The sequence below is a fragment of the Aulonocara sp. 'chitande type north' Nkhata Bay genome, linkage group LG4, assembly GCF_057382095.1.
Source record: "Aulonocara sp. 'chitande type north' Nkhata Bay isolate Kocher_YH1m ecotype deep benthic linkage group LG4, A_spYH_male_GT1.1, whole genome shotgun sequence".
NCBI lineage: Eukaryota > Metazoa > Chordata > Actinopteri > Cichliformes > Cichlidae > Aulonocara > Aulonocara sp. 'chitande type north' Nkhata Bay.
In genome coordinates, this window is record NC_141347.1 from 18,535,497 (window position 1) to 18,555,529 (window position 20,033).

Sequence of the window (20,033 nt, forward strand, 5' to 3'; positions counted from 1 at the left end):
CATCCCACACAGCCAGAGCAGGTCCCCGCCTCTGCAGCAGCCGAAGCTTTTCATCCCTCCACACCACCTCCCTCTCTGCTGTTCCCTTCATGAGAAGCAGCCGCTCTCTCAACAGGCTCGACCAGAAATCTGCCGGAGAAGGTAACTCCACGCATGTTTCATCTTTGTGTCTAGTTTTCTAGTTTTAAAATAAATATTCAGACTATCCATTAAGGCTAACTTCCTAAATAGTTTTCTTAATCTAAAGATGAAGAAGTTGCTGATTTAGAAAGAAAATAATGATAAATACACTGAAAAGGACTCACAGATTGTTTTTTATCTTCACTGCTGCCTTTATGTCAGAGTCAGACGGTGCATTAGGGAAGTCACAAGCTAAGAAAGGACAAGCCTCTGGGAAGAAGACCCTGAACTCTAGTCGGTTGTCTTCCTCTTTGGAGAAAATCAGGTTTGGTTAAATTCGTTTAAAACGCTGAAATGCTGCTGTTTTTCTAATGAAAAATAAATCTTACATATGGTCTGCAGTCAGTATTTCCTGTTTTGTCCATCTGCTTTTATGTTTTTAATCAGAGGTAGCAAAGAGCCATGCCATGGAAATAATGCTGACAGAATGAAAACAAGCAGCTCCCCTCAGCTAGCAGAGCCTTCCTCCTCTTTGGTTTCCACCAGTGCACAACACCATCACTGCATCAAAGCAAAGAAACTGGTACTGTTAATTTTGAGATCTTATTTATGTATATATGACAGTTTTCTGTTTAAATCTTAACACGCTCGTGCTGATGAGCTACAGACCATTCTGTAAATATCTTATGATAGTGGGTTGAAAATCACTCCACATAAAGGCAAACCCAAGAATTTAAATATCCATATTTATATATTTAGACAGTAGGAATGGTCCTGGCTGGAGTTATTCAGGTTATTAAATCTGTGCCACAGGCATCTGTCATTGGCTTTGCACCATTCACTATTTTTGAGAAAGGACAACACCTTTATTACACTACAACTCCCATTACTGCCCTTAAATGTGGGCGATTGTGGCTCAAGAGTTTGCAGTTCGTCTTGTAATCGGAAGGTTGCTGGTTCAAGCCCCGGCTCCGACAGTCTCGGTCGTTGTGTCCTTGGGCCATTTAAATGAGCAGTTACTGCATAAAACAAAACTGACAATAAAGGGCAAGCATCTGTGCATTAGTGCATGGGCTGGGTAGCAAGAATCCAGCTTGTTATTTGCTTCCTTCTTGATTTTTTTAATACATTTGTAATACTTTAATGTTTCAGATCATTAAACAAATTTTAATATTAGTCCAAGATAAGTTGAGGAAATATTAAATGCAGTTTTTAAGTGATGATCGTTTATTTCGAGGAAAACTTGTTTGATATTAAACATTAAAGTGTGACAAATATGCAAAAACCCAAATTTATCACAGCCCTGTAAGTTTTCTAGAAAAATAACAAAGTCATCCAACATTTTAAGTAAAGATACTGGTGTCACTGCAGTGGGAAACCGTTTTAAGCCAAAAAAATCCTTAAAGGTTCGGTGATAAAAACTGTGTCCACTTTCACAGACCACAGACGGGGTGTACACGCTGTGTGCAATGACTGCTGGGATGAAACGGAACTGGGTCCACGCAGTGTTCAAGAACGTGCGGCCCAGTTTTACACATGACAACACAAGGTAGACTTTTTTAAAAGATAAGTGCTGCATCATTGGAGTGCTGCATTATATTAATATATATTCTAGTGGGTATGGGATGATTTTTGGAAGGTTTATGATAGTCTAAATACTTATAATCAAGCTTAGTAGATGAATTTACTTAAATTGTACTCACAGCTCTCTTTCAGAGCCGGAGACTCAGCAGCTGCAAGAACATGGAATGAGCAACCAGAGAGAAGTTTCACATCAGCAGCAGGAAAAAGAGGACTCCAAAGTGCAGGTAGAAAGAGTGCAGAGCTCAGTCAATGGAAACGCTTCATTGTCTCTTCTCCCTGGCTCACCTGGTGCTCCAGCTCCTACCGATTCTCCATCCCAGGTGGAGGAGGAGGGCACAGCTGCTCACCAATGCTCATTTCTTAGTGGAACCACACAAACTGGTGAGCCATTAAACGAACTCAGACTTAGGTAACTTATTCAATGATCTGCTGTGAAATCTAAAATCATATCTAGTTATACTGACACATGCCATAAATATGAATCTAACAGAATGTATGTTAACATATTATATATATATACTTTTCTTTTTTAAAAAAAACAAACAAGCATGTGGTCTTCTGTGCAAAGGGTGGGAAGAATGCCAAAGTCTCAGCTCAGTGGTGCTGCCAAAGGACGTGGTGAATGACAGTTTGAACATGCAGACTGCAAGTGAATATCAGACTAAACAGAGTCTCCAGAGGGAAGACCAGCAGGTAAACAGCACCTGTGATTGCACAAAAGTTGAGGAAACTCTGGCATGTGAGCAGCAAACTGGGCAACTTGTCAAAGAGGTGAGATTGTATTTGCATTTCCACCACAATAACAAGAACACACGTGATATATTTTCTTATGCATCAAACCAAAAAGCAGAGTCCAACTTACATAGGTACAAAAGTCTGATCTTTGGTCTGCATTTTTAGGAAACATCAATACAGATATCTTTAATCTACTAAAGAAAAATGAATGAATGAATCAGTCGAATAAATGAACACATCCAGTTTATTACTCTTTTTTATCAGCTGGAACAAACTCAGAGGGAACTGTCTCGACTCCAGCAGTTAAACAGGAATCTGCAGGACGAGCTGCAAAGAGAGAAAGAGATCCATTCAAGGGATTGCTTTGGCGCACAGGTATAATGCATGAGACTCCTTAAGTCTTCTATTTAAATCTAGATTATATCAATTTTCTCCCAGAATCCACACGAGTCAGCTCACCACACCTGACTCCGTGCACAGGGACAGACTGTTGAATATAACAATAATTCCAAACTGTAACAAGAGCAAGAGTAGAGCTTCACTGTCTGCTTTCAAGGCAACAACCCAGAGCAAGACTAACCCACTGTTGCTTCCTTATGAAGCTGCCCAAAGAAGCTCATCAGAGCAATGCGGAAAGGCCAGCACACACACACACACACACACACACACACACACACACACACACACACACACACACACACACAAAGAAAGAGGGAGAATGGAGACAGACATGGGTACATGACCTGGGACACAACTGGGTTACAGGATATTGAAAGGAGGCACAAAAGATGAAACTAAACTCACAGAAACTAGAACAAAGAACATAAACAGCAGACTGAAGCTCAAACACAAAACTTATCATAACTTAGAAAACAACATATTCAGACAGACATCGTTATATTACACTTTCAAAAACGCAAGTCCAGAAGTCAAAATCTGACTCCGGGACCGTGACATATATCTAGTCCGATGGCAGACTTTCCTTCAGAGAGCATATTGAGCACTTGAAAAAAGGGAAGGTTAGGCTGAGTTTGAAATAGGGCCTGTCTTAATGTATCTGTTAAGAAAACACATGTACAAGCTGCTTTTTTAAATGCGCTTGATTACAGTTAAATAATTTACATGCAGGCAGCTTGTTCTGTAAAATATGTCAATCCAAACGTGCTGAGCTGTGTGCTGTGCTGACTGTTCATGAATAATGCAACAGTCGAAAGTAGCTTTTTACTTGTTGACTTCCTTTCATACTGGTGTGGATTCTTTGGCAGGTCTCCTTTGAAAAATAAAAGGTAAAGATTAAATTAAAATAAATAAACAAATAATAAATAACTAAATAAATAGTGATTTCCCTCTTTGTTGGAACAAAACCAGGGAAGTTTAGCAGTTAACCATCAGCCATGGACACTGATAAATGCCATGATAGTATCAATTAGCAAGGGCATTGTTGGCTAGTAGTGATATTCAGTTTATATTCCGGTGCATCCTTAAATGTTGAGCAAATTTCCAAGTTAAAATGCTTTAAAGCAGCAGATTCCATCCATGAAACGTTAACTTTTCTTTTCTGTCAGAGTTTCTAGCCCTAATACAATACAATACAATACAATATAAAGTTTTCTCTTAATCAAAACCTTTTGTCTTGTAGAATAACACCAACTCATCTTCACAGCAATCTTTGGCTCTACAGCGACTGCAGAAGATAAATCAGGACCTTCGCTTTGAGCTGGAAGCACAAAAGAGAAGTCAGGAGGAAGCCAGAGAGGCAGAACTACGGCGAAGAGTAGATCTCTTAGCCCAGCAAGCTCAGCTGCTGGTTACGGGTGACGCCACTGCACTCGCACAAGCCCATATCGAGCAAGATCGCCAGAGGTTTGAGGAGCGGCAGGTGGAGTGGGAGCGCTGTGTGACCTCACTGAAGTCCCAGCTGAACATCAGCGAGGAGCAGAGGAGGGAGTCCGAGTCTCGCTTGACACAGCTTCAGCAGGAATTAGATAGCTACCAAAACCTTCAGCTGGAGGCTGAGAAGCTGCGGCAAAATCTTGATGAGGTGTCAGCAAAGCTTCATAACTATGAAGAGACTCAGGCTCAAAAAGATGCTCGGCTACAGAAGCACCTCATGCTTCTTCAAGCAAGTCAGGAGAGGGAGCGACGGAGCTTGATGGCAAGCCTGGCGCAGGCTGAGCAGCATTCACAAGATCTCCAGGAGAAACTGGACAGGTCTGAGCAGCAGGTGGAGAGTCTCACTAAGACCCAGACGTGGACGAGAGAAATCGAGGTGGCACAACGGCAGCTTCAGGAAGAGCTGGCACGTACAATATCTGCCATACAGCGACTCCAGGAGGAAAGGGAGCAACTCGATCGTCGCTGCCTTGAGCTGCAGGATCAGTTAGCAGAGGCAGACAGGGAGGTGGGCAAGCTGCAGGAGCGCTTGAAAACAGAAGAAACGCACTACTACAACCTGGAGCACACGTATGAGAGAGTCTGTGAGGAACTGCAGGTGGCACTGGGAAAACTGCAGCAAAGGGAGTCTGATACGCAGGACATAAGAGAAGGATATGAGAGACAACTTGATAGGAAGGAGCAAGAGCTGAGTGAAGTTTTGCTAAAGATGGAAGTCTTGGGTAACAGCTTGGAGGAGACGGAAGTGAAACTGAATGAGGTGCTGAAAGCATGCACCTGTGCCTCTTCTCAGCTGCAGGATAACTCAGCGGAGACTATTCAGCATAACAAGAGGCAACAGCAAGCAACACAGCATATCAATGTGGAAAAGGATATAGACAATTACCAGTTGTCTAACAGGTCCAATATCGCAGATGTCAGCCTGATGAATTCTAAAGAACCTGCAGAAAATGGCCCAAAATCACTGGATGAATCATATCAATACCTCATCACTGCAGGAGATGACCCAGAGCGCTTTATGTCTGTAATCCAGCTGCTTGAAACCAAGCTTTATGTAACGGAGGAGAAGCTAAGAGACATCACACAAAGGCTGGAGGAACACCAGAGTCACATCAGCTGCCGGGACCCCCAGCTTTGCTCCCAGCTGACCCAGAGTCGAGCGACTACCCAGCACCTCAGTCTACTTCTTCACAATCAGGCCAAGAAGAGCCAGCGCTTTGCCCAAGAGACAGAGAATCGCTGCAGGATGCTAGTCGGCAGGTTTCAGGTGGCTCAGAACATCATACAGGCCTGCAGAGAGAGACTTCATGCTAGTCCCCTCGATATTCCAGACTTGGAGAAACAGCTGGCTACGGTCGCTGCCTGTCTTCAGCAAGGAGAGAAAGATGCAGTGAAACACCAGCATGAATCATATAATGTCAGCAAAGGAGAGGGCAAGATCCTCAATGAAGAGAAATCAGCCGGGGCTAAGAGTAACATGAGTAAACCGACTAATACTTGGTCCTCTTTGGATGAGGGTGGAAGTGTTGAGAGGTGCTTAATGAGGGAAATATTCGTAGTAGAAAAAATCGTGTCTGTCCTTCAGAGCCAACATGGTCAGATAACCTCAATATCAAGAAACGATGAGGGGGATGTGGCACAAAGGTACAAAAACATAATCGCTCGAAGAATAGCGTTAAAAGCACAAGAAAGGATGCGATCTGAGAGAACAGGGTGTGACAGCGATGAACTTTTAGAAAGTTTAATCTGTACAGTTTGTGCTGAAGAGGAGCTAATTTATGCTGCCTTAAAAATTCATCAACAGTACGAGGGTGTGACTCCAGTAAACAGCAAAGACGCTGAGGACCGAATGACGGGTCTGGCAGATATCAGTCCCTCGGAGTTGGCTTCTTATGAGGAGAGACTGCAGGAAGATGCCAGGGGCTTGGAAGAACCAGAAGAAGAGGACCAATCAGATAACAAAAAAATGGAGGAAAAGAAAAAACCAGACTGGTTAGAGAGGCTAATATCCCGGCTGCAGAGAAGGGCTACATTTTTACACCAGCTCTGCCTGGTAAACTCTGGTGACAGCAGACCTGTCGGTGGTGATGACATGGAGCATAGAGGGAAGGAAGCTGCTGCCTTTGACTTAAAATGTATGCTGGACCACGCAAAGTTAATTTATTTGTCAGAGCGGATGTACATGGATTTAAAGCAGGAGTTTCAAATTGACGTGAACAAACTGGAAGAGCAGCGCAACGATGGAATAGAGGAGCAGGAGGCCTTAAATGACACAATATGCCAGCTTCAAGAAGACAACGGCGCGCTGAGAAAAGAACTGGAGCTGGCTGAAAAGAAGATAATATCAGTAGAGACCGGGAACCAGAAACTCCTAGAAGACATACAGAAGATTGAGGATTATCATGCAGAACGAGTGGAAAAACTGGAAGGCGAGTTTCAGGAGAAGATAAAGGAACTGCAGCAGATCCACGAAGAGGAGATGAAGCACTTACATGGCTACTACACCAAGTCCTGTGTTTCCAGAGAGAAACAGAGCAAATCCCGCACAGAGGCACCTCTTTACATCCCAAATACATCTTGTCTACCAGAGCAGAGTGTGATGGAGCGGGAAACAGAGGAGGACTTTGGGATCCAAATGAATTACAAGAAAGATTTGGAAAACATTCAGGTAACCAAGACTTTGCATCACGTGAGATAATTAGTCTTAAAGTATGTATTTTTAAAATTCATTTTACAGATTTATTTTTCTCTATCAAGTTCAAATTCTACTTTCATCACTTTATTCATTACTTTACTTAGTTGAAGCCTTAAATCAATTAGGGTTACATCAGAATTAGCAAGGCTACAATGTAACTATGGAACAAACACTATTCCTAAAAGTAAAAATACAATCACTCAATCAGCCACAACTGTAAAACCACCTGCTTGATTTTGGTTTCCCTCTTCCTGGGAAATCAGCACTGACTTCTGCCTTCCCCTCAATTCATGCTTACTCCATCTGCCATTACCTATTAGAAATGCTGTTAAATCTAAATGAGGATGTGGTCCCAGCTAGTCAATGAATATACCGCAGCATCCATGATTTCTCAGCAGAACATTGAATTCTAAATAAATAAATGATACTGATTTTACCTGTTGCTGGTTTCAGTGTTATGGCTGCTGGTGTAGATTTCTCTACACTTTACATATATAATAATCAGCCACTTTGTTAGTACCCCAGGCTGGTACAGAGTTGGGCATGCTTTTGCCTTCAGACCTGCCTTATATCATGGCACAGATTCACAGTGATGTAAATTTAGTCCCTATTGATGTGACAGCATCACACATTTCCTGCAGATTTGTCGGCTTTACATCCATGACACGAATCTCCTGCTTCACCAAATCCCAAACTAATTATAGGGTATAAAAATTTGTATCTTGGTAGATTTAAAAAAATGTATTTAATGAGATTTTTCCAATGCCTGACTAAAGCTGGCAAGGAAACAAAAAAATTGTCTGCAGTTTGTGGAAAATTGTTTTTTACTATAATTTATAGTACACTATAATTTTATTTATTTATTTATTTTAACGGGTTGTACAGAAGCTCCAAACGCAATTTCATTGTTCTTTGACAATGACAATAAATAAATACTTGATACAAAGGTGCTCTGCTGGATTGAGATGTGGCGATTGTGGAGGCCATTTGAGTACAGTTAACTCTTTGTTATGTTTAAGAAAGCCGTTTTGAGTGTATATAGACTATATCAAGCACAAAAGTTATTTTTGGCTGCTCTCTTATTCACAAAGGTCGTCGCAGCAGCTACCTCCCCCTCCTGACACACCACCCGATGGATTTGGGTATCCTCCTAAAATTAAACCTATTAGGCAAATGTGAAAACCGTCACACCACAGAGCCACTCATATCGCACAACAACCACCTTTAAATATCATTATAGGCTTCCTGTGAACAGGAGTTGACTGCTGTGGAGGAAATGCACAGGGATCTGATAGAAGACTTGCAGCAGCAGCATCAGAAGGAGGTGGCTGAACTTCTGAAGGAGAAAGAGCAGCTCCTGCAGGAGGAGACAGCCGCGACAATGGCAGGCAAGCAAGAAAACATGGAACATAAATGCACTGTTGTCAAAACATTTTTATTGCTAAGTTGTGTTTAATACTAATTAATAATACATTTGATTAATTAGTTGTAAGAATGCTATATTAGAGTTATGCCTGATAGGAATAATTCCACCAAGGCAGTACTGAAAGTAAGTTCTGCTTCTCGACAGCTATTGTGGCAATGAGGAGGGCTCACAAACTGGAGCTAGAGAAAAGCAGACAGTCCCAGCGCATCATGGAAAGCGATGATGTCACGCTGCTCCACGGCGAATACGAGTGAGTGACGTGTGGTTTCAAAATGTTTGCCAACCCCCCCCCCCCCCCCCCCCCCCCCAAAAAAAAAAACCAGCTTGTATTTTATTGCAGCATTTACTGTAGAGGTGTTGTACTGCATTTGTACTTGTTACCTGTACTTCATATCGTGAGCAGGTAACAGTGTTAATGGTATGAAATGTTTCTAGAACTGCAGGTTAATTCGTGCTATTTTTTCCCTCCGTGTGCAACATCATTTTCATTTACAGTTTTTTCTGAATGCTTAAACCCTAACTGTGATTCCTGTAGCACAATCTCTAAAACTATTCAGACTTATAGCAAAACCACTCACTGAGTTTGCAAAACTAAAAGCACAAAAACTGCTTTGCACTCAGTTTGCAATTTTGTAACACACACTTTGCAAAACGGTAGGCACAATTCACTGCACAACACTCAATTACCAAATTTCCAACACACTCCTAGCAAAAGTATACACATGTATGGCTATCATTAACACTAATTTGCCAACTGTCTGGCACACTTTCACATGTTAAAACTTTCTTAGATAATTAGTTCACTTTGCAATCAGCCTAAGCACTATAATACAGGTAAGCTGTGTGTGCGGAGTACAATGGAGGGAGCAGAAAGAGTGAGAAGTAGAGGAGGCCGAGGAAGAGGACGTGGAGGTGAAGAAGTAGGATGAAGAGGACGACAAGGACAAGCAGGAGCAAGAGGAAGATGAGGAGGGGGGAGAGGAAGATGAGGAGGGGGGAGAGGAAGGGTAGGAAGAGTAAGAAATAGAATTGCTGATGACATCAGAGCTACAATAGTGGACCATGTAATCAACCGTGGAATGACCCTGAGGGTAGCTGGCCAATGGGTCCAGCCTAACTCGAGCCGCTACACTGTAGCAAGTACCATAAGGACATCTTGAATTGAGAATCGGTGAGTACAGTCACTTCGCACAAAGATTTGTAGCACTGCCATATGCCAATGAGAAACACACCAATACCATTGATGTAAAAATACTGAAATTGTTACTTTACAGAATTGCTAGATGACCAGATGCTGGGGCAGAGGAAGCATGTTCACTGCAGACCAAGTAACCCATATAGTCATTATGGCGGTTGCAAATAATCCTATACTTGGAAATAAACACTTGTGTTTGTTTTGATGTGTTTGAATAAACACCAGTACTTGAAGTTTGGATCCCTCTATGCTTATGGATCTATGACAGAAGTATGAGCTCAAACTGACATAGCCTACCTTGTGCACAGAGAAAGCAAAAGCCAGATGTGTTTTGTATTCATACCATCAGTGTGCAGTTGGCGCATTGTGTGCTTAGGAGATGATGGCTTGTGTGTACTGTTTGATACGGAAACACCATTTTTACGAAGGTGTGAAGAGTTAATCTAGCTGTGTTTGCTTTTGCAAGAGAACTACAATGTTTTGATTATTGGGTGACAGGTTTTCTTATTTGTGTGAAGAGTTTTGCAAAATTAGCCAATGGTTACAAAAAATGTGCTTAAGCAATCAGAAAAAACTGTAACAAGATTGTAAATCTGTGGGATGTAAACTGCATTTTTAGATTTAAAATATGTTTCAATAAAATATTGTTGTTGAATTTTGCTGTCTTTTTAAGTTTTGCATTGTGTTATTGTTTTGGCCATAAGTTTAACAGTTTTGAAAACAGTATGTAAGCACATGCAAAATGTCCTGTACGTACAAAGATTTTTGGCAGTTGTTGTGTCTGAGTGAGAAAATAATTCATGAAATTTGAGAGATGTAGTCATTGAATGCATTTTGTGCCAAAACAATGATAACTGATCCTCAGTTTAGCCCACATAGACTTCTGTTGTGCTCACCGTGTGAGGAGTTTTGCAAAAGTGACCTAAGTATTGAGAAATGTGTCCTAGCGTCTGTAAAAAACTGTAATGAGAGTGGTCATCATTGGAAATCTGTTAAACACAGACGGCAAATGACAAATACACATTCTTTTATAATAGCTGTTTTAAAACACAATCTTTACTTGCAATAAGATTCATGAATTAATAAACCAGCGCAGATCATGGAGGAAGAGACAACTGCTTGCTTTCCCGTTCGTCATCATCTGTGCTTTGCTTTGTCATCAAAGGAAGGAGATCCAGTTATTGCAGAAGGAGCTGGAGATGCTGTCGGTTCAGCACACCGAGAAATGCCTGGAAAACTCTCAGCTCAGAGAGGAACTGCAAGATGAGAGAAAATCAATGATGCAGTGCCAAAAAGAAAACCAGGAACTCAAAAAGAAACAGGTAGACAGACTTCTTTTCACTGAGCTTATATCAGCATCTCAGGAGAGACGCACAGAGAGGGAGTGCTCCCTGCTGTCCATACAACAGAGTCCAGAAAATACAGCTCCTGTATGTTTAATTATTCCAAACAGGCATCAGCAACAGCAATAGTCCAGTTCCTTATCTGCTCATCTCATTTATATTTAATATAGTTAGACGGAAATTATAGGCTGTGTGTGTGTGTTGATACGATTAATCTATGTTACAGGTGATTCTGAGGTCGAGGGAGGCAGAAATTCAGTTTCTCAGACAGGAATCTCATTCTCTCAGAGAAGAGTTGAAGATTGCTCAGATGGTAGTAATTTTAATTTATTATTATCTTTTTTAACTTTGTTAGACTAGACTTTTGTTATATGTCAACTTTTATGTCGTGCTTTATATTTACTTATTTACTGGAATTAGTGGATAAATATAACAGCAAAAAAACAAAAACAAAACCCCCCCAAAAAAACAAGTGATCCACATCAACCATGTTTAATTTACAATTTAACCTAATATCCTGTATGTAGTAATATATATAACCTAATCCAAAGTGTGTGTGTGTGTGTGTGTGTGTGTGTGTGTGTGTGTGTGTGTGTGTGTGTGTGTGTGTGTCACACAGGACAAAATATATGCTGAGAATAGGCTCAAGACCCCCTATACAAACAGCCAAGGTGAACCCCACCAACATGTCAATAGGCTTGGTGAAGATTTTAAGTTCTCCACCTGGTCTCCAAGAAGAGTCACTGCAGGGCCGAGCCACGGTGAGACACGTTTCACAATGTGAAAGTGTGAAGTGTGTGACATTCATACAAAGTGTGCTGCCTCAGTGTGAAGCCTGATATCATTTATCAGCACATAGGTAATAAAGTTAAACTCAAGTATAGACTGTTTTGTCTTTCCTCTTTCCCCCCCTCAGATGACTCTGAGGGAAAGACAAACACTGCTACTTTTCCAAAGAAATCATCCCTCGTGCGACAAATAAGAGATGTCAGATCGAAGGTAAGAGCTGATGCGTCTTCAGTTTGACCAGAAAGCAAAAGTATCAGTTTTAAAATCTTTAAAAAGTAGATTCTACTGTTGCAATCTTGTCTGCAAACACTTTAAAAAAGCGCACTTACAGATTCCTCTTATTAATTCCATAGAAATGAAGAAGGTAAGTAGCAGTCAGAAGCTGCTAATCAAAGCTTCTGGCTGCTACTTACCTGATCATCAGCAAGAGTGAGCAACTCCATGTAATCAGAATTTGTCTCAGTTTGCTGGTCTGCAGGATTCAGGTGTGTTATAGCACAATGCCACAATCTTCCCAGGAGTGGGCGTCCAGCGTGGACTCCTGGCAGCTCAGTTTAGGTTTGCAAAGATGTATCTAAACAAACCACAAGACTTCTGGGACACCAAAATTGAGATGTTTGGCCGTAATGCAGAGCACCAGAAAACCAAACAGAGCATATAATCGTAAACACCTCATACCAACTGCCAGCACGGTGAAGGAGGGATGAGGAGTTTGGCATCTTGCACTCATTGATTCTACCATGAACTATTCTAAGGTGAAAAAAACCTCAATGAACTGAGGCAATGTTGTAGAGAAGAGTGGGCTAAAATTGCTCCACAACAACGTGAGAGACTGATAAAGTCATGCAGAGACTGATTACTTCAAGTTATTGCCGCTAAAGATGGTTCAAGTAGTTAAATGAAGAGGTGTAGTCAGGGTTTTTTTATAGGGGTTCACTTTCTCTATCACATGACTACAACTTTTGCCCTCTATCATGACAAAAGACATTTAACAGATAAGATTTATTATTTAAATCATTTTTGTGCATCTCTTCATTCCTCAGAGTTTAAAAGAGGGCCTTTCTGTCCAAGAAAGGATGAAGCTGTTCGAGTCATTCTGATCCAGAGAAGATGACCAGCTGACATCAGAGCTTTTCAGAAATCTGTTTTATTATAACCTTTTTGTGTGTTGAATGATCAGAACAGGACACTAGAGGGCGCAACAAACACAGGTCATTTTACACATGCATTCAGTGCATTACACAGAGGTTTTGTAACTTAAAGACAAACTGTATTTTTATTGAAACACAGCTCACATAAGCGTATTGGATCACTTGTATTTGACATTATAGGCCACATAACGCAACATTTACCCTTCCAGCAGAGGAAATACATTCCTGAAAGAGAAGAGATGCTACTGTACTTTTATTACCTTCATATTTATTCGAAACAGCTGCTTTATGACTTCAAATAAATGAGCTTTCAAGTAAAACAAGGTTGGTCAAAAATAATGTGGATCTCTGTTTTCTTATTTTTTAAACAACCATTAACTAAAGTCAGTGTTTCTGTGCTTGTTTTGATTTTTCCTACAAACAAAATAACACTGACTAGATTTCACACAATGTACACAATCTTACGCTTTCAGGAAGAAAAAGGGACTTTAAAATCATAATTACCCTGCAAAAGGAAGAAAAACAGTTTAGAATGGGGTAATATCATTTAACATAAACTCTGGTAATGAAAGGAGGAAAGGGAAACATGGTTTCCTTGTATGATCTGTTAAACAGTACACCAAAGCACAGTGTTTACACCTGACTATAATTTGTTGCTTATATATTGCTTAGATCTTATGTGTCTCCTTGTCTATCTGACTTACCTTTTGTGACAGCGACACATCATCTATTTTGTGTCTCGCTGTGTTATGACAGCTGAACTAAAACTATTAAGATAAGATAAGATAAGATAAGATAGAACTTTATTAATCCCTCGGGTGGGTTCCTCTGGGAAATTCGATTTCCAAAAAAGCACAGCACCGACAGAAGTTACAGAGTTATACACACACACATATATATAAATACAGAGACAATATAAATAAAATATACGAAGGGGATAAATAGAATAAATAGGAATAAAAATAAAAATACAAGTGAATTGCACATTTCAAGTATTGAGTCTATTGCACTGTTGACTATTTACAAAAGTATTGCACAAAAGGTATTGCACAGTGAGGTGAAGAGGCACTACAGCTTAGTTGTTCCCTCCTTTGTTCCCTATTAGTCACTTATAATCAGTGAATTTGTTGATTTTATCAGTGATTTATTAAATTGTTTGATCAATCAGAAAAAAGAAAATGATGGCCTTAAACAGACAAATTAAAACAAGTGGAGAGCAATAAAGATTTACTTATATTTAACTGATGTAAAGTACAGCCCAATTTTTTTTTTTAAAAAGCAAGAAAATTGTGTAAAATGTGATTAAAAACAGAATGCAGAGATTCTCTGTACTGATGATGACATATTCACAGTCATTGTAATCTTACATTGAGACACATTATTCTGAAAAGGTTCCATAATTTGTAGACGTAGGGTTTTTTTGCAGTTTAATGAAACTCTGCCTCTCTTAAGACGGTCTTTTTTATACCCAATCACTAATTTAACCTAATGATCCTCAAACTTCCTCATACTGCTGAATTTTTTTTTTACCACCACTTAATTTTCCAGCCGATTTTCCCAGTCCTGTCACAACATTTTAGAGACGTGTTATTACCATCGAATTAAAAATTACCCACTTAAACATTTAAACTTCTAATGTTTTTATGAGATTTCATTGCATTATGTTTTTATTTACGTTCTTACACACAGTGTCCAAACCTAAACAGAAACCATTAGAGGCATCTGACCTCAGCATGTAAAATGTGACTCTAGTGATCTTATAATGTTACCTGGAAACTGCCCCTTGAGGACAAATGACGCAAAAAAATAAAGTTAACTGAACTCATTTTACATTGAGGCCCACATACAGACCACTTTACACTTAAGTGGACCGGATGAGTGAAATTCCACTTCCTGTCAGTGAAAAGACATTTAACTACATATTCAATAAATTATGATGTCCTAATATAAGATAAAGAAGTATAATTTCAACAGCATGTCTCAGTTTTTCCGCATGATAAATGTTTGAAACACAGAAAACATTCTGGTCGCTCAATGGCCAGACTCTTCCATGTTTATAAAACATAAAGTTTTAGTTGATTGATGTTTTTTTTCTTTTTTCTAAACAAAATTTAGTATACAATGAAAAAAAGGAACTTTTGTGTCATTTAATTGTTTATCTGTTGATTAACTATTTCGATGTAGTGTGAATGACTGAGGGGAAGCTAAGTATCAGAAGAAAAAGCTGTAAAACTTTTAAAAATAAATTTAAAAGTCCAAAAATTTATGCCCTCCTTTATATTTTCCAATTTATGCCTTTGCTGGGCTACCTCTGCCCCCCGGGATTTATATTTGACGCCCCTGCTAGTCTGGATCAGGCAACATACCGGTAGCATACATTACTCCAGAACAAAAAAAATCTTTCCAAAGCATAAAAAAGTTGACTAGACTTTATGTTTATGCAGAAATGTTCATTTAACTACTCACAGGACATCCCGTGTGTAGATATAGCCGAGCTGTTAGGGTTACAGGATGAAGCCAGGGTGTCTGGTCACCAAAAACCTGCTGCTGCACAGCTCAGGATCAAACTGTGTGTCTCTTCCAAGGTAGAAACAGTCTTCTAATTACTTCTAAAATAACTGTCTTACTAAACAGACTTGGTTCATATTACTCAAACACAGCTCAGATAGCTCCTGAAGATTTATGTATGCTAAAATGTATTTATTAATTAATTAGTGTAATCAGCAGAGCATTTCTAAGGGCTTTTTAAAACATGTTTTTAAGCTTTATTTTTGGGAAACACTGACCCACATCTCCAGAGATCACATTTCTGTCTATGTCACAGCTCTCAGTGCTTTTGCAGAGCACATAACTTTGAAGGTACCCTGTTCTTTGGAGTCGCATTTCCAAAAAGGAACATCGCACCTCATTAAAACCCAACACCCATCTTTCCTTCCCTGTGACTGCCTGTGAAACTCCAGTCATGGTAGTTGACACTTTGAAATACCAAAGCTGATTCTTTGTGTTATGCATCATGGATGTAATTTGTAAGCTGGTGTGTGAAAATCCATGTTCGTTTTATTTTTGGACACAAAGTAAGATTTTGCGTCCTAAAGTGACAAATATGCTTTCTTACTGAAAAGTTAAGTATTTGCTGCAACTCTCATGTGGCATTTCAGCAAGTGCTGTTGGCAAAACTGATGGAATTGAATGCAGAAAAGTACCATCAGATAAACATTAACTGAATTTCTTTGTAATTTAAGCATTTTATTCCAGATCCTAATGCCCCGTTTCTTTTTGTATCAGCAGGGTGACAGAGTTCCTGGTATATATAATTTTTGAGTTTATATTGCTGCATTAATTAAAGCTCATAAAGTAGATGATTCATGACAGTCCTCTAAATACTTCTACATCTACTCAGTTTTCTTCTTTTGGCTGCCAAAGCAGATGATCTCCATGTTCTCCATCACTGTGGTCATCCTCTTTTCCTCCTGCTCTTTTCCTCTCCACGTGTCCAAACCACCTCGGCTTTGTCCCTCGAACTTTCTCTCCAAAGGGCTGAACCTGAGCTGTCCCTTTGATGCATTCATTCCTAATCTTCTCCATCCTCATCATTCAGAACAGTTACTAGACACTCAGTGTCAACCAAGAACTGAATTTAAATACAAAACCTGTTTAGAAATCATTCTTCATGGCAATAAAACCATTACCATGTACTTTTTAAAATGATCCTCTCTTCAAATAACTATGTAAAATGTATTCAAATTGCTACATCAGAGTAATAGTGACTGGAAAACATAAAGTTTCCTCACTGTATTTGTGTGTGTGTGTTTTCATGTGCACCTGCAGGGTTTGTTCTTAGTCCTGCCCCACAAACTCACCAGGCCCTCATGACTGATCAGCAACTGGTGAAGAAACACCAGTACACAGGTGCACCTGCTCGAGCTGTAAAAATAAGTGGCCCATTTAGCCATGCAAAGATCAATTACCGCAACTGGCTCGGAGACCTGCACAGTCCGCTTCTCCAGTGATACACTTCAGTGCTGCTGACGGGACCACGGCTTTGATTATTTGTGCGACAGGAGCCCAAGTTTGTGTTCTCAAATCGGCACAGAGCTGCGCAAACTTCATTCCCACTTTGATTTGAACCACACTGTTATAAAATCAGGTCTAGAGGCGTGTGACCTACATGCAACTTAACTCAAACTCGTCAGCGTTTCCATGACAATGGATAAATCCTTCGTTGTTCACCTGAGCATACCAGCCTTGGGACCAGGGGTGGTGATGCGGCTGATGGGTGTTTGTGCTGTAAGGAAAATATACCAAGAACAAACTAAACAAGTTTGGTTCATGAGATCTGTTTGTGATTTGACAGACCAGACCGTGGTTTATTTATTTATTTATTTATTTTATATCTAATGACTGATGGAAATAATGTGATTTAAAAAAATCCACACTCTTTCATTATTCACTTGTATAGGGCAGAATAAGGGAAACAAAGATTTAATTAGGCTTTTGACTGAGTACAGTAAAGAGTGACCTGGATTCAACCTCCAGTGTGGAGCCATCATTGCCTCTATGTGTTACTGGAACTGAGAGTGCTTTATTATTATGTTCATTATGCAGGTCTGAAGCATATTCACTAACTGGAACAGGGAGGTTGGAGAACAGCTACTTTCATGTATCTTGTGTATGTTCAGCTTTTTGTTTCTGTCAGTTGGGTGAACAACGCCTCTCTTCCCCACTCACGAACAGTTTGTGTTGGCTGCCAACAGATATTTTGTACTGCATCTCATCCTTCATGTTTGCTCTCTCTCTTCCTTGATCACTGCTGCATGAAACAAGCTTGTCTTGGAGCTTTGCAAAGTTTACACCCTAACTACTCTGACTTCGTTTCTCCCTGCTGTTTTTAACAAGGAGCACATTACAAGCTACCACCAGTACAGCAGTATAGAGTATTGCTGGGTTATTACTGCATAATAGCAGTAATAGTTTTGTTTAACGGAGCTTGAGTAAAAACCGTGTGCCCTTATCCACACAGGGATAACCACAACATGGTGAAACACCTGAAATGAAAGTGTAGTGTGCTGATCAGCATTGAGCTGAGAATCTTAAAGGTGATCAAACACTTGTATGTTTATCAGTGCAGTCGAGCCTGGCCCACTTTATCCTGCTGCAGAGAAGGGCTCTTTAAATAACTCGCTGGGTATGAAGTATAGGCCGGGCACTGGACACACTTTGTCCTGATAGCACACTCCACATCCCCATCTGGGGCCGCCATCCCCTAACTGAACCCATAACCTATTTACAGGTCTGACATCATAGTAAGACTTCATAGTGTACATGTACAGTAATAATTATGAGCACTTAGAGAGCTAAGATCTGTAGTGCTTGTGTTTGTCTGTAGTCTGGCCAATTCTTCATGAATGTTGTTTTTTTGTGTGCATTATCTTGTATGCGAGCCAGTGAATCACATGCAAGATGCTTGCACCCAAAACAGATCCAGTGGGACTAACACTCACAAAGGTCAAATATTATTTCCTATTATATTTAGAAAACTGATACCGAAGCCATCTCGCCTTAGCTTCCTTGCAGGCCATCATAGTGGCTCGTTGCACGTAAACCTTCCACCGATCCCTCTGCTCTGTGACGTTCTCCAGTGAACCTGGGTTAGGCTAGCACTGGAAAGATAATCCTGTTTTTGTCTTGTTTGAGAATTGCAAAGTGCTGGACAGCTACACACAGCTTGTAGATAACCCATGTTCAGTCCAACCATGCAATTTTTAACACAAACACACGTAAATTGTGTTTAAATACATTACAATCACAATATTTGTAAAAAAAATTTATACATGTACAAGCACACGTTTACCCCTGTGTTGCATCATCTTCCCTTTCAGTAGCACTCTGCAAATTTTATAGAACTTGGAGGAGCAGCTGCTGCAGTTTTGGAAGCCAAATGTTTTGCAGTTCTTGCATGTTATAAGATTTCAGCTGCCCAGCAGAGATGGGCTTCCTTTGCTCTGTTTTCTTTCATAATCTCTAAATGTTTTCACTTGCTCACATCTGTGGACTAGAGGCAGACTGCTGAGCCACACTTTGTAATATGTGAAAATTCCAGTTTAGCAAATAAGTGAGGCCTTACCTGAAAAGATACCCTCTGGAAGACAGCATATGTTGCTCTAAGATTTGCATATATTCAGTAATTAGACGTTCACATAGGTGCAGGCTATCACTGCCTTGGGCACTAATGCACCGCTCATAACATGCTGGCTTTTAACCTGTAACCTCCACAGACTCTCCTCCTACAGAGGACGCAGCGACCAGAATTACCAGAATTTCAGATTTTCATTAGTCAGACCATAAGAGGTCATCCAGTCATGAAGGTCAGTGCTGCTTTTCAGGTTTCTCTGATTCTTTTAATGGCTCAGAAAATGAAACCCCCAATTTCCAGAAGTTGTTTTTGTTTTTTAAAGCCATCCAAATCATCTAAACCATTTGTCAGTCTGAACATCAGATATTCTTTTTTTGAACTATAAATATACCTTAAATGATTTGAAGCCCAGTCTATTTTTATTTAGAACTTAGACAGTCAATTGAATTTTTTCTAGATATGTTTATGCAAGCATGGTTGTGCTGTGGTTAGCAGTGCTGCTGGTTAGCAGTCCTGGCTTTGCTGGTTCAAACCCAGTCTGTGTGGCATCTACGTGATCTCCCGGTGTCTGCGTGGGTTCACTCCAGTTACTCCAGTTTTCTCCCACAATCACAACACCAGTCGTGTGAAGGCATTTTATACTGTAAGATAACAACCTTGCAAACTCACGTGACTCATCATATGACCATCATTTCAAAATGCTGCTTTGTCTAATCATGGTTACACACCTTTAAAAACATTGATATTCCTGTTGGGATTAGCGGTTTGAGTTCAGTTGCTAAGTAATGAATGAATCACCCAAACACACTGAATTCAAATGGTAACTATTGTAAGAAATTCGCAACATAGTCTCATTTCAACTTCGTAGGCATGCTGATACCATCCATAGGTATAACTGCTTTAAGCTTCAAGTGCAACCTTTAACAACTTCTCAGTGGCCTTGCAATGTACAAGACGCTGACAGACGTC

At 40.1% G+C, this 20,033-nt stretch overlaps 1 protein-coding gene across 4 annotated transcripts in view; it reads left to right on the top strand.

Annotated features, from left to right (window-relative positions):
• The window catches only part of LOC147332353 (uncharacterized), a 15,907-nt gene extending 2,275 nt beyond the window's left edge, over window positions 1-13,632 (top strand). The window contains exons 3-17 of one of the 4 annotated variants that reach the window (XM_086288863.1): window positions 1-141; window positions 343-445; window positions 568-703; window positions 1,560-1,669; window positions 1,826-2,085; window positions 2,252-2,475; window positions 2,704-2,814; window positions 4,079-7,000; window positions 8,268-8,415; window positions 8,598-8,703; window positions 10,814-10,970; window positions 11,218-11,304; window positions 11,611-11,752; window positions 11,908-11,990; window positions 12,824-13,631. The exon at window positions 1-141 is cut by the window's left edge and continues 196 nt beyond it. In XM_086288863.1, the coding sequence (XP_086144989.1) occupies window positions 1-141; window positions 343-445; window positions 568-703; window positions 1,560-1,669; window positions 1,826-2,085; window positions 2,252-2,475; window positions 2,704-2,814; window positions 4,079-7,000; window positions 8,268-8,415; window positions 8,598-8,703; window positions 10,814-10,970; window positions 11,218-11,304; window positions 11,611-11,752; window positions 11,908-11,990; window positions 12,824-12,880 (4,787 nt within the window). In that variant the 3' untranslated portion in view covers window positions 12,881-13,631. Of the gene's footprint in view, window positions 142-342; window positions 446-567; window positions 704-1,559; window positions 1,670-1,825; window positions 2,086-2,251; window positions 2,476-2,703; window positions 2,815-4,078; window positions 7,001-8,267; window positions 8,416-8,597; window positions 8,704-10,813; window positions 10,971-11,217; window positions 11,305-11,610; window positions 11,753-11,907; window positions 11,991-12,823 lie in introns of all 4 variants that reach the window. The other 3 variants (XM_086288865.1, XM_086288864.1, XM_086288867.1) reach the window with 3 other exon arrangements.
• The last annotated feature ends 6,401 nt before the right edge of the window (window positions 13,633-20,033 follow it).